This window comes from Ochotona princeps, chromosome 3 (assembly GCF_030435755.1).
Source record: "Ochotona princeps isolate mOchPri1 chromosome 3, mOchPri1.hap1, whole genome shotgun sequence".
NCBI lineage: Eukaryota > Metazoa > Chordata > Mammalia > Lagomorpha > Ochotonidae > Ochotona > Ochotona princeps.
The window spans coordinates 103,286,565-103,305,899 of NC_080834.1; the positions used below are offsets into that span (position 1 = coordinate 103,286,565).

General features: G+C 43.6%; 2 protein-coding genes and 4 non-coding genes across 9 annotated transcripts in view; 5 read left to right on the forward strand and 1 right to left on the reverse strand.

The window, feature by feature from the left end:
* Positions 1–4,296, forward strand: part of EIF4A2 (eukaryotic translation initiation factor 4A2) — a 6,013-nt gene extending 1,717 nt beyond the window's left edge. For 2 of the 4 annotated variants that reach the window (XM_058662207.1, XM_058662208.1), the window contains 7 exons: positions 546–714; positions 799–908; positions 1,156–1,299; positions 1,585–1,722; positions 1,938–2,027; positions 2,252–2,331; positions 3,512–4,296. In XM_058662207.1, the coding sequence (XP_058518190.1) occupies positions 546–714; positions 799–908; positions 1,156–1,299; positions 1,585–1,722; positions 1,938–2,027; positions 2,252–2,331; positions 3,512–3,656 (876 nt within the window). In that variant the 3' untranslated portion in view covers positions 3,657–4,296. Of the gene's footprint in view, positions 1–545; positions 715–798; positions 909–1,155; positions 1,300–1,584; positions 1,723–1,937; positions 2,028–2,251; positions 2,332–2,715; positions 2,827–3,511 lie in introns of all 4 variants that reach the window. The other 2 variants (XR_009245183.1, XR_009245184.1) reach the window with 2 other exon arrangements.
* Positions 964–1,089, forward strand: LOC118760613 (small nucleolar RNA SNORA63). Its single transcript, XR_004996884.2, has one exon. It is a non-coding gene; the product is annotated as a small nucleolar RNA SNORA63 (small nucleolar RNA).
* Positions 1,335–1,513, forward strand: LOC118760611 (small nucleolar RNA SNORA81). Its single transcript, XR_004996882.1, has one exon. It is a non-coding gene; the product is annotated as a small nucleolar RNA SNORA81 (small nucleolar RNA).
* Positions 1,751–1,881, forward strand: LOC118760612 (small nucleolar RNA SNORA63). Its single transcript, XR_004996883.2, has one exon. It is a non-coding gene; the product is annotated as a small nucleolar RNA SNORA63 (small nucleolar RNA).
* Positions 2,053–2,197, forward strand: LOC118760610 (small nucleolar RNA SNORA4). Its single transcript, XR_004996885.1, has one exon. It is a non-coding gene; the product is annotated as a small nucleolar RNA SNORA4 (small nucleolar RNA).
* RFC4 (replication factor C subunit 4) lies at positions 4,292–15,634 on the reverse strand. Its single transcript, XM_058662209.1, has 11 exons — positions 15,443–15,634; positions 14,023–14,173; positions 11,931–12,009; positions 10,167–10,246; positions 7,918–8,037; positions 6,128–6,271; positions 5,542–5,662; positions 5,098–5,223; positions 4,702–4,782; positions 4,507–4,623; positions 4,292–4,430 (listed from the first exon to the last, which is right to left on the reverse strand). Exons 2-11 carry the CDS (start codon positions 14,151–14,153, stop codon positions 4,335–4,337), a joined length of 1,095 nt encoding a protein of 364 aa, XP_058518192.1. The 5' UTR covers positions 14,154–14,173; positions 15,443–15,634; the 3' UTR covers positions 4,292–4,334.
* Between the last annotated feature and the right edge of the window lie 3,701 nt (positions 15,635–19,335).

Consider the following 19,335-nt stretch of genomic DNA (forward strand, 5'->3'; position numbering starts at 1 on the left):
TGCCCCAGATCTACATTCATTTTTAAAAAGTAGATGCAGTTGTGCAACATGAAAACTGCAGTGACATGTTATTACTTGACTGTCTCAGTAGTTTGTGATGCATCTGTTGCATGCTGTTTTCAAAGCTTAACTGTTAACATTGGCTTTGAAGTAAATAGACCCTCCTAATAAAGCTGTAGGCTTTATTAATGTCACAATCATGTAAACGTACAGTACCCTGTAGGGGAAAATATTTGTCTTGATTATAATTACAGAACTTGAATAACTACCTTCCTACACGTGAAGCATCATGTAGGACATGTTGCTTTTGAAATTGCCTAGCAGATAGATAATCTGGGGCAACAGCAGTAAGCTATTACATACATGAGAAAGTCATGAAGGGAGTTGTATTTAGAGGCAGTTAAGTTTGTCTGCATTTTAAGCTTGGAAGTAGTTTGTGCTGTGCATGCATAAAAGCTGTTGGCAGATATTTGCCATTATGCTTTGGCAGTTAGGCATAGAAGCTGTAATTCTGCACGGTGATAACTACAGCTTTTGGCTTGTAGATCCAAAAGGTAATTCTGGCACTTGGAGACTATATGGGAGCAACTTGCCATGCCTGCATTGGAGGAACAAACGTTAGAAATGAAATGCAAAAGTTGCAGGCTGAAGCACCACATATCGTTGTTGGTACACCAGGCAGAGTGTTTGATATGTTAAACAGAAGATACCTTTGTAAGTATTTGAGTACTACTGCTTGTATTTGTTACTGTTGACAGCAGGAAAGAAGTTAAGAGAACTTTTTTTTTCCTGTGGCAGCTCCAAAATGGATCAAAATGTTCGTTTTGGATGAAGCAGATGAGATGCTGAGCCGGGGGTTTAAGGATCAAATTTATGAAATTTTCCAAAAACTAAATACTAGTATTCAGGTGAGTCAGTTTTCAGGGATATTTGTATTCCTGGTACTCCTGTAAGTTTGGTTTGATGCAGGAAATGTTACAATACAACTGAAGTGTTTTATTGTCGTTCCCCCTGCTTACAGCATATGATTCATACTATCTCTGTCTAGCTCCAATTCATAGTAGGACAGAGACGCTTGGTCTCAAACAGTTTTCATTCATGTTGATGTGAAAATGTGGTATTTGCTGATATGACAGTGCAGTCATTGTCTTAAAGGTTGTGCTGCTGTCTGCCACAATGCCAACTGATGTTTTAGAAGTGACCAAAAAATTCATGAGAGATCCAATTCGAATTCTGGTGAAAAAGGAGGAATTGACCCTTGAAGGAATCAAACAGTTCTACATCAATGTTGAACGAGAGGTAATCTCATCCACATAAAAATGTACACATTTCTAACCTTCTTGTATAAGCACTGTGCTAAAATTACAGAAACTGGGACCATGTCTTGGTTTCTGTAATAATGCTAGCAGAGTACACACAGGAAGAAAAGCAACTGCACTAGATTTTGAAAGACTGGGGTGGACCTCTTTCTTAATGTCCAATGTCCTTTGTCTTAAAATCTGGTGCAATATGTGTTTTGACAATTAAATGTCATAGATGATGAAAGGACTCGAGTGACTTAATTTTGTCTTGGAAATATTGCAGGAATGGAAGTTGGATACACTTTGTGACTTGTATGAAACATTGACCATTACACAGGCTGTTATTTTTCTCAATACAAGGCGCAAAGTAGACTGGCTCACTGAGAAAATGCATGCCAGGGACTTCACAGTTTCTGCTCTGGTAAGCAGTGCTTTAACTTTGTTATAGCAAGCAGGATTCAGACTACAATATAGCTGTTCAGTGCTGTGTTGTCGTTCCCCCTGCTCAAAATAAGGTTGTTTCTTACTATACCTGTCTGCTATCCCTTTGTAGCAGCCAGGGACGCTTGGTCTCATACATGTTGATAAAATTGTCATCTGACCCAGTGATGTGAATAAAGGTTTATTAATTTACAGCATGGTGACATGGACCAGAAGGAAAGAGATGTCATCATGAGAGAATTCCGATCAGGCTCAAGCCGTGTTCTGATCACTACTGACTTGTTGGTATGTCTCCATTACTGTCCTCAGCCTACCAAAAGCTATCATTTTTTGGAGAAGGTTTTGTTAATAACCTTTACCAACTTGGGCTGTTTGGGAGAATAAAGAAAAAGACCACACTCCACAGTGGGCTCATACAATTTAGTATAGTTCACTACTATTTTGTGGCCTACATTCCATTTTTTTGGTTTATTTGGGAAGGATTGTGAACATATTCCGTTGTGTTTCAGGCTCGTGGGATTGATGTACAACAAGTATCTTTGGTCATAAACTATGATCTACCTACCAATCGTGAAAACTACATTCACAGGTGAGAAGATTGTATTGACAATGTAAAATGAATGCATTGCTTTTCTATTGTGATGTTTGTAAAAGGTAATGCAAATCGGAACAGATTAACTAAGGTGCTTGTTGGGAAGATTGTTTCGAAAGTGGGAAAACTTGGCATTGCCTAGATGGTGGACATTGGTACAGACGAGACTGCTTTAGATCAGTTGGTCTTGGTTTGAGCTTTTCTAGTGTTGCTCTTGTATCCATGTGCTTTTTTTCTTTGTGACTTCTATGGTTGGGATTTTCTTGGTGTCGCCTGGTAGCATTTTGAGTGATCCCTGGTTAGTTATAGTGGCTTTATCCCTAAGTAAACTGAATTGCACTTTGTTATGTGATGTAAAAAAAGACTTTTTAAAAAATACAGGAGTCGATAGCAGCAGTTGATGAGACGAGATGGCACTCAGAAACGGCGTTGACGTAATTTAGGACGTGGAATCATAAGCGAAACAGCACTGTTTGAATAAAGAGCGAGTCGGTATTTATATTTGTTTTTCTTTTGTCATGATTATTTTTAAGTTGCTCCAGCCAAGGCATTTTATAGCAGTTTGAGGGAGAGAATTGATGAGGTGGTTTTGTGAGGTTGTGGTTTCTGTGAGGAAGGAAGATTACAGGGCTGTTATTGGTGGTAACACGTTTTGAGTAATTTTCAGTTAAAACGTGTGAGACTGAGCAAAAGCAGTGATAAGTTTGGGTCACCATACCAAATTTCTTTTCCCATTGGAGACAAGATAACCTTGTAGCATTTGTATTTGCAGTTTTCAGTTCCAGAAGTGCGTCGAAATGGATTACATAACTGTTTTTATCCCTGGTGTTTACATCTGTCCCAGGCTGACACCTGCTCTTGGCTGGCCCACTTTGGTATGGGCTTTAATTTCACTACCCCAAACCACAGTACTGTCATCTGCTTTATAACAATGCTCAAGACTCCTGATAAAATCTCATTTTGCAGCCAGAAAAGCTTTTCAATCCTTTTGGCCCTAACTGCAAAGGAAGATTTTTTTTCTCTACATGTTGATTAGCAGGTAGTGCTCCAATTGTAAGCACGAACTATAACCATAAGTAAACAGCAGCTGATGGTTAACAAGTGGATCGTCATGTTCAGTAGTCCACTGGTGTGAGAAATAATTTTGATTGATGCTTTGCTTTCTTTTTTTACACAGAATTGGCAGAGGGGGTCGATTTGGGAGGAAAGGTGTGGCTATAAACTTTGTTACTGAAGAAGACAAGAGGATTCTTCGTGACATTGAGACTTTCTACAATACTACAGTGGAGGAGATGCCCATGAATGTGGCTGACCTTATTTAATTCCTGGGATGAGATAGTTTGAATGCTGTGCTCGCTGTTGCCGAATAGGCGATCACAACGTGGCATTGTGCTTCTTTGGGAATATTTGAATCTTGTCTCAATGCTCATAACGGATCAGAAATACAGATTTTGATAGCAAAGCGACATTAGTCGTGAGCTCTTGTGAGGACGAAGGTCACTGGCTTTTTCCTCTAGAGTTAGACTGTTGGGGTGGGTATAAAAGATGGGGTCTGTAAAATCTTTCTTCCTTAGACATTTATTTCCTAGTTCTGTAGAAATGGTTGTATTAGATGTTCTGTATCATTTAATAATATACTTGTGGACTAAAAGATATAAGTGCTGTATAAAATCAGCCAATTATGTTAAACTAGCATACCTGCCTTTATTGTGTTTGTCATTAGCCTAAATAGAAAGGCCTTTAAAACTGATTTTTTTTTTTTAAGGAAAGCATTTGAATGCATTTTGTTTGGTATTGTATTTATTCAATAAAGTATTTAATTAGTGCTAAGTGTGAACTGGACCCTGTTGCTAGCCCCAGCGAGCAATCATCTTAGGTAGGGTTTAAATCCTCAGTAAAATTGCCATATTGCACATGTCTTAATGAAGTTTGAATGTTAAATAAATTGTATATTCACTTTAAGGTTCTTGACTTTTTATTTTGCCATAAAAAATTTAGCATTAGCAGTTTTGAGTTAATTGCTGCATCACAGTTGCACAAAGACTGATCAATTGCAAGTGTTCATCGGCACCATCTGCCAGGCACTTGTCAACTTCCTGTAACACAAAGAAACAGAAGTTAGTACAGGTACATCTAGGTACCTTTAAGGGCGTGTGCAAAATGCTTACTTACAGCAAGTTTTTCTGTAATGATGGACTTTTGCTTATCAGAGAGGTTGGCATTTTCCACAACTACATCATGAAGCTGAGTTACCACCTGAGTTGCTGCATGGCCCTCATCTATTAAGTTCTGCAACATACAAGCCAGTCTTTGTAAGGCATGGTTTTCCTTCCCCCAAAGTCAGTAAAGGACCTTGACAGATCTTACCTTTACCACGGTTTCCAGTTTGTCAAAGGAGCCACCCTGACATGCAGCAAATATCCCATCAATTGTACTTGATGGTATCACCTAGAAAGTTTAGCATTAATGTTAGTGTCTAGGTTCATGCAGTGACACTGTTAGATTTCACTGCAGTATCAAATCATGGATGGTGGTGACAGGTGTCCACGACTGGAAATATCTAATACTTAAATGTGTAGGTATAATTAAGCCCTGAAACCAGTCCCTACTAGATACACAGGATAACTGCTTATACAGTAGGCAAAAGAAGGGAAATTGCAGAGCGTTTAATAGAAAATTCTTAAAGCAGGATTTTCATTGGAGACGCTGACTGTATTTTTAAAAATTTTTAAGGCCAATCAGATTTCAGGCTTGTGTTCTTACCCCAGCAATGTCTGTAATAACGTTTTCTGTAACCTCCTTTCCACCAGTGAGTCGAGTAGCACTTTGGAGAAATGTAATGGCTTTTCTTAGGTCTCCTTCTGATACTTTAACAAGATAAGCTATTCCCTAGAGAGAAAGAGTTGTTTGAAACCTATAGTGGTCAAAATAAGGCTGCTTGTTTTACTGCAAAAAGTAGGGGTGGATGGGTGTCTTTTCTATCGCAAAGGAAATTCTTAAACAAGTAGGAGCTTATACATTCCATAATTTGAGGGGGGCACAATATTAGGTAAGAAACTATCAAATTCCCAATTCCTAAATAGACTTCTTGTTACTCAGGTTTGTCTGAAAAAATCTGCATCAGGACTGAAGCTACATATACAGTTCTGTCAGGGTCTCAGGCATTCATCAAAGGGATTAGTAATTGTAGTAACAGCTAGTATTTACCTCATTGCTAATGGTAACGTTTTCCTTCTCAGCAATCTCCAATAATCGCTGCTGTTGGATTTTATCTGACAGGGGCTTGAAGCGGAATTTTGAACACCTAGAGGTCAGGGGTTCTATTATTCTGTAAAAAGATTGCAAAAGAATGAGTTGGTGTCTTAATTCCTTTTTTTCCAAGGATGGGCCCACACTGTGGTAGAGCAGTGGCCTCCACTTGTGACATCTGCATCCTTTGTGGGCACCAATTTGTGTCCCAGGTGCTCCACTTTTGATGGAGCTCCCTGCAAATGGCCTGAGAAAAGCAGCAGCAGATGGCTCTGTACCAGGGCCTCTGCCAAACACATGGAGGCTGGATGAAGCGCCTGACCTTGCGCAGCCCTGGCGGTGCAGCCTTCAGCAGAGTGAGCCAGGGGTTACAAGTGCTGTGTTCCCCTCTGAGTGTCTCTGACTTTCAAATAAATTTTTAAACAAAAACCCTCAAGATTTGACAGAAAAATTAGTGCAACCTTGAAAAGTTTTTCCCCCCCTCTCTTCTGGACTGAAATTGCCAAAACAAGGCTGTCTAACATCTATAGGGCAATACACCTACCGGCTGACGTAGTTACAGATGAGGCAGAACCGGGTGGTTTTTGACTCTTTCTCCATGGTACGTCGTAATGCTGCTTGAGCAGCTGAGGTCATAGAATCTGCTTCATCCAGAATCACAATCTTAAAAGGAGGACATGGCTTCCCACTGATACAGAGAAACAAGAATTGAACACCAGCCAGTATGTTTGCAACAGCGTTGCAGAGATACAATACCATACAGCTTACTCATTTAAAAAGACCTGTTCTAAGACACTTGATACTTGGGTCAACACTCATGTGGGAGACCTGGTTGGAGTTTCTCGCCCAGCCATGGTTATTTGTATTTGGGGGAATCAATCAGCATATAGAAGGTCTTGCTGTTTTCTTCTCCCATTCTTTTTTTTTTTTTTAAAAAGATTTATTCATTTTATTACAGCCAGATATACAGAGAGGAGGAGAGACAGAGAGGAAGATCTTCCACCTGATGATTCACTCCCCAAGTGAGCCGCAACGGACCAATGCTGTGCCGATCCGATGCTGGGAACCAGGAACCTCTTCCGGGTCTCCCACGCAGGTGCAGGGTCCCAATGCATTGGGCCGTCCTCTCCTGCTTTCCCAGGCCACAAGCAGGGAGCTGGATGGGAAGTGGAGCTGCCGGGATTAGAACCGGCCCATATGGTATCCCGGGGCGTTCAAGGTGAGGACTTTAGCCGCTAGACCACGCCGGCGGGCCCTCTTCTCCCATTCTGACTTATAAATAACTTTTTAAATTCCAAACTGCAATAACAGGGCTTATATTCACAGCTATACAACTATCACCACAAACTAAAAATAGAATGTCTTTACTCTAAAAACGAATTCTATACCCATTAGGAGTCACTTCCAATAAGCCTTCCTCAGTCTACTTTTTTTTTTTTTTAAGATTTATTTCTCTTATTGGAAAGGCAGATGTACAGAGAAGAGGAGAGAGAGGAAGATCTTTGTCTGATGATTCACTCCCCATGTGGCCACAAGGGCCAGTGCTGTGCCGATCCAAAGCCTAGAACCAGGAATTTCTTTCCAGGTCTCCCACGTGGGTGCAGGGTCCCAAGGCCTTGGGCCGTCCTGGATTGCTTTCCCAGGCCACAAGCAGGGAGCTGGATGGGAAGTGGAGCAGCTGAAATATGAACCGGCACCCATATGGGATCCCGCGGCGTTCCAGGCGAGGACTTTGGCTGCTAGGCCACGCCGCCAGGCCCAAAACTAAAAATTTATTAGGGGCCAGCCCAAAGGCTCAACTAGCCAACCCTTCTTCAAAAGCACCAGCATCTCATATCGGCGCCAGATAAGGTCTGGGCTGCTCCACTTCTAATCCAGCTCCCTATTATGTGGTCTGGAAAAGCAGTGGAGGATGGGTCTTGTGATCCTGAACCTGCAGGGAGACCCAGAGGAGGCTCCTGGCTCTGGACTGGTGCAGCCCTAGCCGTTGTGGTCATTTGGGGAATGAACTAGTAGATGGAGGAGCTTTGTCTCTTGGTAAATCTTGCCTTGTTGGTAAATCTGCCTTTCCAGTGAAATTAAAAACTTGCTATTATTATTAAAAGATCATTTTTATTCAGGCCTGAGACTGGGTGAATTACAGAGAAACATCTGGAAGACTGAGGGGCTGCATCTGACGAGGGCCTTCTTACAGCACAGTAACATGGTAGAGGGCGTCACCGGGGAAGATACCAAGCCAGCTAGCTCAGGTCTGCTTGTCTCTTATAATCTCTGCTATGTATATTTAAAACATTTAATGATAAATTCTGAAGAGGGAAAAGCAAGTTTACTTACTCCGAACGGCTTCCTGAAACAGTTAACTGAGCAAAATTTTTCACTTTCTCTCGAACTACTTGTATTCCACGTTCATCTGAAGCATTTAATTCAAGGACTCTTAGGCGAAAAAGTTCAGGCCTACGTAAAAATCATGCAAATATAAAATCTCATGGAGCATACCAAAAACAAACAAACAAACAAAAAATTCGGGCTTACATCTCCTCAACATCTGCACGCTTGTCAACAGTTTGCGAAACCACGTAGTACAGTATGAACAGAAAGCAGGCAATCCCTTCTGCATTCTTGCAGAACTGTGCAGTTAACATTTTGGCTTTTTTCCATGCATTACCTTCCACACACACAATCATATAACACACAATTTAAATCAGTTTTCCATTTAGCTATGTAATGAACAGCTTGCCTTGTTAACAAAACCATTTTAAATGCCATTTTAATAGCTGTATAATTTTTCATGTTATGACTAAAATAGCATTCACTTATCAACAATATTCTTCTGTATTAGACATCTAGTTTTAATATTTACGTGAAACGACGATCTAGAGAGGCAAACAATCATCCATGTACTTCTATCAGCTGACTCACTTCCCAAATGGCAACAATGATTGGGGGTAGGTGAGGGTAAAGCCAGGAGCCAGGAACTTCATCCAGGTCTCCCACATGAGTGACAGTAGCCCAAGTACTTCAGCCATCCTCCACTGCTTTCCCAAGCACATTAGCAGGGAGCTGGATCAGAAGTAGAGCAGCCAGGACTTAAAACCAGTGCCCATGTGGAATGCCAGCCTTGCAGGTAGCACCTTAATTCACTAGCTTAGCTAAGTGACCTCAATGCCAGCTCCCTAGATAGCAAAATACGTTACAGCATATTTTGAATTATTTCAATAGGGTAATGCTATAAGGGAATTATGAGGTAGGCACTGTGGTGCAGTACATTAAGCTGCTGCTTGGGAATGCCTGCATGCTAAATCAGAGTTCCAGTACCAACCACAGCAACTCCATGCTTCTAATCTAGCTTCCTGCTAATGTGCCTGGAAGGTAGGCAATGACTGTCCAAACACTTGGATTCTTACTACCCTCTGGGAGACCTGGATGGAGTTTTTAGCTCTTTGGCTGAGTTCAGCCTCAGCTATTGTGGGGATGCTGGGAACTGGATAGAAGATATTTCTCTCTACCTCCCAGGGTCCTAGTTCAAATTAACAAAGCATCTCAAGACTAAGACAACAGGGAGTGGTGTCTAGCCTGGTGCTTATGATGCCTGCAACTTGTATCAAGAGTGTCAAGGTTTGGCAGATATCTACTCTGGCTTTTGACTGTAGATTTCTGTTCATGTAAACACTGGCAGGCAGTGGTGACTGCTTAAGCAGTAGGGCTCCTGAAGCCCACTGGGAGACCTGGATAGCATTCCTAACTCTTGGTTTTGGCTCAGGCCCAGTCATTGCATGCATCTGGGGAAGAAGCCAGCGGAAAATATCTATTCATTTTTGCTATAGGCATAGACATTGATAGGAAGCTCTGTGCACGTATTTTCAATTATTTTTTAATTTTTCTATTTTAACCCACATATAAATCACATGAAATTCACAATTAAAGCAAGTCATTCTTTAAGGACATTATTTTATAAAGCATATATAAAATGTTACATGAACTGAACTGACTTACTACACAATAACATTAATACACCACTTAGCAGTTTCATACTGACCCCACCACTAAGGCTAGTTCAGCTTGTAACCATGTGAGTTGTAGAATGATCAAAAAGTCTCTTTAATAACTTTCTTGGGAAATAAAAGGTGCTATCACATAAATAAAACATTAGGGTAACAGCGTCTTCTCCTTTTGTGTTTGTTTCAGTCTACTTATATTCAGGAGTCCAGGAGACAGGAAGCCAGCCTGGCCACTCCAGTCAGAGCCTGAGGATTGGCACGCACACTGCATCACACACAGCCGCTTCTGTCACAGCCACACAGATGGAGAAAGGCTGGGTTCTTTGGACTCCAAGTCATACAAGTTAGAGGAAAACAAAGTGAAGCACCTAAGTAAGACTCAGTAGCCTATAAAAGATGTAGGCAAGCTAACTTTGTGGGGAAGGGGACAGGAACACAATGGGTCCATTGGGTTGATTTCAGAGACTCAGAAATAAAAACATTCAGTAACTCCACAGGGAAGCTAACTGCAAATTTTTAGAGGAAAATCAAATAGGCCCGAGATTATTTTTTTTCGTCTCAGAGATAAGAGAGATTTCTACTTACCCAAAGAGTTCTCTAGCTGCTGCCAAAATAGTGGATGTTTTTCCAGTTCCAGGTGGACCATAAAATAAGAGATTAGGAAGCTGTACAAATTAAAATTCTTAAATAAGTTGTAATCTGGAACAGATAAAAATGACTCAAAAATTGTTTTTAGAATACTTCAATGACTTTCCTAAAACAGAAGGTATATACGTCTTAAGATGTCTTTTTTTGGGCTGGCCATAAGGGCCGCCGCTGCCACAGGCAGAGGCTTAGCCTATACACCACAGCACTGCAACCTCCAACCCTAAATTCTATTAAAATACATTCTTTTTTTTTTTTTTAAAGATTTATTTTTATTACAAAGTCAGATATACAGAGAGGAGGATAGACAGAGAGGAAGATCTTCCACCTGATGATTCACTCCCCAGTGAGCCGCAACGGGCCGGTGCTATGCCGATCCGATGCCGGGAACCTGGAACCTCTTCCGGGTCTCCCACACGGGTGTAGGGTCCCAATGCATTGGGCCGTCCTCGACTGCCTTCCCAGGCCACAGGCAGGAAGCTGGATGGGAAGTGGAGCTGCCGGGATTAGAACCTTTGCCCATATGGGATCCCGGGGCGTTCAAGGCGAGGACTTTAGCCGCTAGGCCAACCCGGCGGGCCCTAAAATACATTCTTCAATATGTATTTTCATATAGGAAATCACTGTGCACAGAAAACTAACAGTTTATTTGCTCCTCTCTCATTCTCTACCTTCCTCTGTTCATTTTTCTCCAAAATATGAAACCAGGCTATTGTTATTAGAACCATTAACTGCCTCTACCCTCTACGTAGAAAAGTAAAAACCAATAAGCCTAACCTGCTTACCATGGCCTAGAAGGACTTCCACGGCAGTGAGTGAGTGTTAAAGTGCCAACGAGGATACCTGCATCCCATATGGCAATGCTTAGACTCAAATACCAGCTCTGCTTCAGGCTCCAGCTTCCTAATACACACCCTCATCCCTGCCACCCACGTGGGAGATGCGGACTGAGATCTTGGCTTGTCTTTCGGTTAAAAATAAACAGATCTTAACACAAAAATTCAAAACAAATAAACCCAAAGTCTCTCTTTACAACAGATATTATCCATAAATTGTCAAATTTCTTTGGTTTACTTGTTTTTTTTTACCTCTTTTTAGATTATTTTTATTCAAAAGGTGGATTTTACAGAGGGAAAAGAGAGAGAGAGAGAGAGAGAGAGAGAGAGAGAGAGAGAGAGAATGTCTTCCATTCACTGATTCACTCCCTAAATGACTGCAGTGGCCGGAGCTAGCTGATGTGACAGTCATGAGTTTCCTCTGCGTCTCCCATGTGGGGACAAGGGACTTGACCCACCCTCTTCTGCCTTCCCAAGTCATAAGCAGGGAGCTGCATTAGAAGTGGAGCAGCTGGGACAAGATCCAGTGCCTAAACAGGCAGCTGATGCTGCAGGTAAAAGATAAGCTTTCTAAGCCACTGCCCTGGCTCCCCACTGTTTTTTTTTTCTCTCACTATCAAAATGAAAGCTCACGAATATAATGTACCTAATCTGTTTGATTAAGTGGTATTTACTTGGATAATATATAGCATTGCTACAGAGGACTGAGTGAGAGGCTTAGTACTTTTGAACTCATCATTGCTGTAGGAGCAGCTACAAAAGACCACACAGCATGATATTTGATGGAGTCAAGAGGGTACAAAGGAAGAGAGTGAATAAACTGAATCTTAAATTTTCTCAGTGACAGTAAACAACATTTGTTACTTACATCAGCTCCTTCTAAAGACTTTTTCAGCACAGCAACCACTTCTTCCTGGAAGGCAACTTCATCCACACACTTTGGGCGACTAGGGAGTGAGAGAGGTATATACTCTCAGTATATACTCCGTATGTACAATGGCTAGAGAAAAGTCCCAAATGTCCCTTCTGCTGAAACACCAACAATGATTCTTATATATAAGTAATGAAAAATTCTCAGAATTGGAACCAAATGGAAATCCATTCATGTTCACATTAAGCAAATATAAATATTGAATATTGCCCATACCTGTTCTGCTTCAAAAAATTAAGCAAAAGGATTATACCTCAAGTGCTAACTGGTTAATAAACACTTGCTGAGAAAATAGTATGTTTTTCTGACAAGTTATTCAATGTAAGTTGGAAATGGAAAACTTAGCTCAAGGATAGGAAATCATTTTGGTTAATATGTGTGTGATGTTTTGTAAATACCGACTTTTGTATCACCAAACTGCATCCACAAAAAAACAAAAAGCCTATTCACCTACTGGAGCCCAAACAAAATAACAAGTGTAACCAATAAGTAGTTAATAATATATCATTTCCATCTTACATTACTAGTGATTTTAGGAGAAGCTAGGCCAAGGTTACATTCTTAACCCTACACAACTGGGCTCTGAGCTTAGTTAACTGACTCAAATTTAATGCTAGAAAAGAATTATTTCAAAACATGTTCTTTCACAGAAACCTGTACATTTTGGTTTTTTTTTTTAAGGATTTATTTATTTTTATTGCAAAGTCAAATATACAGAGAGGAGGAGAAACAGAGAGGAAGATGTTCCATCTGTTGAATTACTGCCCAAATAGCTGCAACAGCCCAAGCTGAGCCAATCTGAAGCCAGGAGCTTGGAGCTTCAGGTTCTCCCACATGGGTACTGGGTCCCAAGGTTTTAGGCTCACCCAGGCCACAGCAGGGAGCTGGATGGGAAGCAGGGCTGCCAGGATTAGAATCAGCACTCATATGGGATCCGGGCACGTGCAAGGCAAGGGCTTTAGCCACTAGGCTACCATGCCAGGCCCCAAAGGTTTGTTATTTTATAGAGCATGTTCTCACGTTCAAGTACACTTGCAGTGACAGTGCCTGGGCAAGTACTGTGACAGTAGTACTGTGGCAGAAGGAGGCAAGTGACTCCTCTAAAGTGAGGAGCATTAGTGTGGCCTGCTCTCCTTAGAAGATGAAAAATCCCCTGCACGGTGCTTTTAGTTTCAAACATCTAGATGTTTATCAACATTACAGTGCCCAGCAAGACCATGAATGCTGCCTTCTATGGACTGGAAGTTATCCACAAACCCACAAGTAACTGACACAGTGGATATGATTACTTGCCATAATACTTGGCTACTAACTTAGGCACCACTCCAAATGTCTCTGCCAAAAATATAAATAAAACTCAAATCACTTCCACCTGTCAATAGCACAAAGGGAGGCAGATCATTTGGACTTAAGTGCAACCCCTGACGTAGACCCACAGCCAGGGTATAGCAACATCCATTTTTCTTTTTTTTTAAAGATTTATTTATTTTTGTGGGAAAGGCAGATATATATAGAGAGGAGGAGAGACAGAGAGGAAGATCTTCCATCTGATGATTCACTCCCCAAGTGGCCGCAGTGGCTGGAGCTGAGCCAATCCGTAGCCAGAAGCCAGGAGCTTCTTCTGGGTGTCCCACACGGGTGCAGGGTCCCAAGTCTTTGGGTTGTCCTCGACTGCTTTCCCAGGCCACAAGTAGGGAGCTGGATGGGAAGCGGGGCTGCCGGGATTACAACCAGTGCCCATATGGGATCCCGGTGCGTTCAAGGCGAGGACTTTAACCACTACGCTATCGTGCCAGGCCCGCAACATCCATTTCTTCATTACTGATCCCACCCCTAATATGGTAGATTTTAGTTGTAAAGAAGACCTCGATTCATCTCTAAAACAAGGGAATTCACCTAGATCTTTCTCAGGTCCCTGGCACAGACTGGGTGAACACCACTTACAGAAAGTCAAGTAAAAACCAAATGATAAGACCTGGGAAGAAAGGTCACTTATCAGTGCAATCGACAGAAGCGCAGGTGTTCTTACTATTTCTCCACCCAGGGCACAGGTTTGACCTTCTTGGCTTCTCCGCTGCTCCCTGCAGCTGCAGTCACTGCTCGATCCTTGGCCGGTGGGGGTTTAGTACTGAGAGACGTGCCTTTGAGAAAGGCCTGCATGGTTGCTTCACGCTGCCCAACTGCAAGACAGAAAATACTTTCTGGAAACATTGTAAGGAAGCACAACCTAAAACTAAAAGTGTGTTGCATGCAGGCAGGCATTCACTAATGACTTAACAAAGGCCATCAGCCCATGACCCATGTGGCTCTGCATCACTGTAATCGCCGGCGGCAGTCCTAAAGAAACAGAATCCTTTCACAGGGCTGCAGTTCTAGAACAAAGCCACGCTGTCAGAAAAGCAAGAATTTGCGGCCATGTAATTAAAACGATGTCACTGGCAGTCAAACTGTACTTGGACTTCTGAATTCTCCAGGCAAACCTAGAACTTAGCAATCAGGAGTGCTGGGACCACAGTGACTGCCCATCCCTTGGCCTGAGCTGCACTCCAAGCCTGCATGTGTCAGTGGCTAGGCCAAGGCTTGTCTTCAGGGACTTCAGGGAAGGGAGGAAGGAGGACTCTTGGTAAAATGGAAACAGCTATAGCAAGCTAATCCTCTACCTGGAGTGCTAGCATCCCAGATGGGCACAAGTTCATATCTTGGCTGCTCCACTTCCCAGCCAGCTCCCTTGCTTGTGGGCTGGGAAAGCGGTGGAGGATGACCCAAAGCCTTGGGATCCTGCACCCACGTGGGACCAGAAGAAGCTCCTGGCTTGGGACCAGCTCCTGCCATTGTGGTCATTTGGGGAGTGAACCAGAGGACGGAAGATCTTTCACTCTGTCTCCCTCTCTATGTAATTCTGCCTTGCTTTTTTCCAATAGCATGCTCCTTGAGAGAAATCAAAACAATGTACAAAGTCGGGGGTCTTTCACAAATCACCACTAACATTTAGGTAAACATTCAGGCTGTTTTAGGGATTAAAAAAAAAGGCATCCATGAACTTGCCAGAAAATTCTTCACATTATCAAGTGTTGTTTCGCTGTCTCAGGGCTTGGGACATAGTAGATGCCCCCTAATTACTCTGGTGAATGAATGGGGCACCCCCCAAAACTCAGTCCACCTTTCCTGCATAAGGGACTAAGAACTACTGCCTAATTAAAGAAGCTGGACAAAAGGGTAGTTCTGCGCGTGGCATATGGGCCGTACACTCAATAAAACGAAATATACTGCTCAGACCTGCGGCCAACCCAGCTTTCTAACTGTACAGCCTGAAGCGGGGGCTGCAAGGGGCAGCACCGAGTCCCTAGGCCCCAGGCCCAGACGCAACAGCCACCCCCGGGGCATCAGGGCGGGGTGGGGAGGGCGAAGGCGAAGCTCGCAAGAATAACCTAGCTTCCCCGCGCCGGCACCTGCCGCTGCCTTCTCGCGCTGCCGGCTCGCTCCTGGGCTGTCCGGGAGAGGAGGTGGTCGCGAGGCCTCCGCCGCGTTCCCCAAGTCGAGAGGAACGGGTCCAGCAGACTTGGATCCCGGCGGGGTCCACGGCAGCCTCAGTTCCCGCCACGAACTGCCGCCCGGAGCAGGGCGGGAAGCCGCGAGCACGAATCGCGTCACTTCCGGCGCGGCCGCGCGCCGCCCCGAAGATGTAGGTGGTGTTCTGCGGTCTGCTCGGGTTATGGAGACGTCATGGCTCTCTGAGATACTTGGTCTGGACAGGCGTGACCTTGTTCTCAGCTCCCACTCGAGACTGCAGGGGCAAGCATTGGAGGGATGGAATGGGGGGCGGGCGTGGGCACTAGTTTGGCCGCTGGGCGACGTGGGCAGGCCACCGAAGGCTGAGGAAACCCACTGGATTAGTTTTGGCGTGCTGGACTCAGCTTCCTGGGGGTTTCATGAATTGTTTCTCTGGCATTTCTGTGGCGACCCCATTGGCGGGTTTGCTTCATCCTTTAGGACCGGGGTTAGGAAGCCAGGACTCGATCTTGCGTCAGAAGAGGGCGCCCTGTGGCTCCCCGTGCTTCCCGTCCTGCTTTGAGGTAGCCAAGCAAACCCAGTGTGCCCTGAAGTCCTTGCCTTCTGGGGGACACCAGTGGCTCTCGCGGCGACCTCATCAAGCTCGCGCTCAAGCAGAGTTAAAAATAGCGACCACCGCTTTCTTTTTTTTTATAAGCTTCGTTTTTATTGGGAGGGCAGATTGACAGAAAGAAGGATCTTCCATCTGCTGATTCACTTGGTCCCCAAAGGACCACAGCGGCCATTCCGAATCTCCCATGTGGATGCAGAGTCCCAAGGGCTTGGGTCATCCCCCTCTGTTTTCCCAAGCCCCAGGCAGGGAGCTGGATGGGAAGTGGAGCAGCTGGGATATGAACCAGGCTCCCATGTTGGCTGCACGGGTATAGGCTTGGCTTGCTACACCACGATGTCAGCCCCTGAATAGTAAAGTGTTTTTAAGTTGGTAGAAATGGAATTGAAAGACAAGTATGTAAATTCTACCTGCATAAAGTTGACACAAACGATTATCTGAATTGATAGTATTCATTAGCTTCCTGAACAAACAGCACAACTATGTGCAAAGAGCTAATATCATCTCGGTTTACAGATAAATAACCAGGGCTTAATGAGTAAGGTTGTCTTTGTCCATTCAGGCTGCTGTAACATTAGAAATTTGTTTCTCATAATTCTAGAAGCTGAGAAGTCAAAAGATCCAAGTGCTGGAAAATTCAGTGTCTGGGGAGAGCTTGCTTATGCATACACATCTTACTGAAAATCTTGTGTGGTATACAGGGCTAATTCGATTTTTATGGACTCCTTTATTAAAGCATTAATAGGACCAAATCACAGAAAACCAGCCATCTCCTAATGTGGCCAGCCTAGTTTCGTTTCAGCATAGGGGTTGGGAGAGGGGAGACACAAACATTCAGACCACAGCAAAACTAGAGCAAGTAAGTGGCAAACCAAATTCACAGCAAGGGCTGCCTGAATTCAGTTAGGGTTGATAGTCAGGCACTGGGCTGGTCTAGGGCTGGCAAAGAGGTGATTTGATGCCAAATCGGAAAAAGGCCTGAATGGTCTTAGAATTGACTTACATAAAGCATTGCCTGGGGTCCGCGCTGTAGTAGGTTAAGGTCCTACTTGCAGTGCCAGCATCCCATGTGGGCACCACCCCACTTCCATCCAGCTCCTTGCTACAGCACCTCAGAGAGCAGTGAAGGACAGCCGACTGCTTGAATCCCTGAACCCCTGTGGGAGACTCAGAAGAAGCTCCTGGCTCTGGCCATTTGGGGAGTGAACCTGTGGATGGAAGATATCTTTCTCTCTGTCTGACTTTCCAATAAAAAAAAAAAATCTAAAAAAAAATTCGTTTAATTGAAAGGATGAGTGATTAAAAAGAAGAGCGTGAAAGAAACAGGGAGACAAAAAAGAAAGAAACAGGGAGACAGACAACTAATTCTTCTATCCATGAATTTACTCCCTATATGACAGCAATGGCCCGGTCTGATCCAAGCTGAAGCCAGGAGCCTGAACTCCATCTGGATGCCTTATGTGGGTGACAGGAGCCCAGGTGCTTAGGCCATCCTCTGTTGCTTTCTCGGGCACATTAGCAGGGAGGTGGATCAGAAACAGAGTACCCAGGACTTGAACAGGTACCCAATATAGGATACCAGCATTGAGAGTGTCAGCTTTGCTCATTGTGCCTCTATTCTAATCCCTGCTAACTTGAGCAAATATTGTTTCCCATCCAAGTACTAACCAGGCCCGACCCTGCTTAGCTTCCGAGGTCAGACGAGATCCGGCGCGTTCAGGGTGGTATGGCCGTAGACTTGAGCAAATATTGTTTCTCTAAAATAAATAGCAAATATCTTAGAGTGCTTATAGATTATTAATGTTTTTAGTTTCCTACAAGGTCTTACAACTTTTTAATAGAAATGTGCCAGTTCCCTCTCAATGACTATGGTAACTGTATTTTCTCTTGACCCTTGACTGGTTTGCGGAGGAAAAACACACTTCGAGACACATTGATCTGCACAGGTACACTGTAATGTATAAGTCTAAACTCTGATTTACAGAGTACACCTCTGCACAGAGTTCTGAACCAGCTCAGTAAGAGGTGAATTCTGAGATCACTCCCTTCATGAGAGCTCGGTAGCTCCTGGGGCTGATTAGGCAGAAGTTAGCCCCGTGGCTTAACATCCCCTGAGGCAGGAGCAGTCAGCCATGTCTTGGAGGTCCCTCAGACCCAGGATGGAGCCCAGCTCAATGTGCCTTCCATTCTTCTTCTTCTTGTTCTCCTTCTTTTAAATAATTTACCTGAGAAGCAGAGACAGACAAAGCTCCCAAACGCCTGCAACAGCTGGGGCTAGACCAAGGCCAAAAGTAGGAGCCAGAAATGCAATACAGATCTGTCCCGATGACTGCATGCATTGTCACTGCCACCTCCCAAGGTCTGCATGAGCAGGAAGCTGGGAATCAGACCCGAGGACTCTGATACGGGAGGCATCTTAACCGCTAGGAATAATGCCTGCTGCTTAATTCTTAAGCTTTTACTGTATGGAAAGGGGGTAGCCCCCTTGGAGTCTGTTTGTGAGGATTAAATGAAATGGTGCTCCCGGCCTAGCAGCTGGCTCACAGGAAACTTCACTCTTGCTGGCACCATGGTACCTCCAGTGTTCTCTAGAGCAACAGAAGCAAGCCCAGATACCGTCCTTAGATGGGCCATAAATCTACTGAAGAGAGTTCCAGCAATTCAGGCTGAATGCACACTAGAAATGGTTCTGAAGTCTGTGTGGACAGCTTTACTTTTTTTTTTTTTTAATTTTTATTACAAAGTCAGATATACTGAGAGGAGAAAAGATAGAGAGGAAGTGGAGCTGCCGGGATTAGAACCAGCGGCCATATGGGATCAAGGCGAGGACCTTAGCCACTAGGCCACGCTGCCGAGCCCGACAGCTTTACTTTTATCATCCATTAGATGAGAGAAAAAGCTAGAAGGGACTTAACCAAAACTTTGACCCTTTAAATGGCTAAATACTAAAATGAAATAGACACGAGACAGCTGAATGGTACCTTATAGCCATTTTAAGGTATATAGCAGCCGGTCCGGTCCTGTATATAAACTAGGGTTGAGATGTCAATGAGCTAATCATAGGTTGTGGTTAGGACTTGCTTTTTTTTTTTTTTTTTTTTTTTTTTAACATACTGGTTACTCAAAACCATGTCAATTCCATAATGTTGCAAACTGCTGTTGATGTTATGTCTCCCCAAGAAACTGTTCAACCCATCTGGACAATAAGTAGCTGGACTTTAT

What these genes read in the sequence shown, in the direction of transcription:
- RFC4 (XM_058662209.1), bottom strand. Translation starts at nt 14,153, where the DNA reads ATGCAGGCCTTTCTCAAAGGCACGTCTCTCAGTACTAAACCCCCACCG. An exon ending in GCAGCTAGAGAACTCTTTGG is followed by an intron (nt 8,038 to 10,166) that starts GTAAGTAGAAAT and finishes ATTTTTACGTAG; the next exon opens with GCCTGAACTTTTTCGCCTAA. An exon ending in ACGTTACCATTAGCAATGAG is followed by an intron (nt 5,224 to 5,541) that starts GTAAATACTAGC and finishes CTTTCTCTCTAG; the next exon opens with GGAATAGCTTATCTTGTTAA.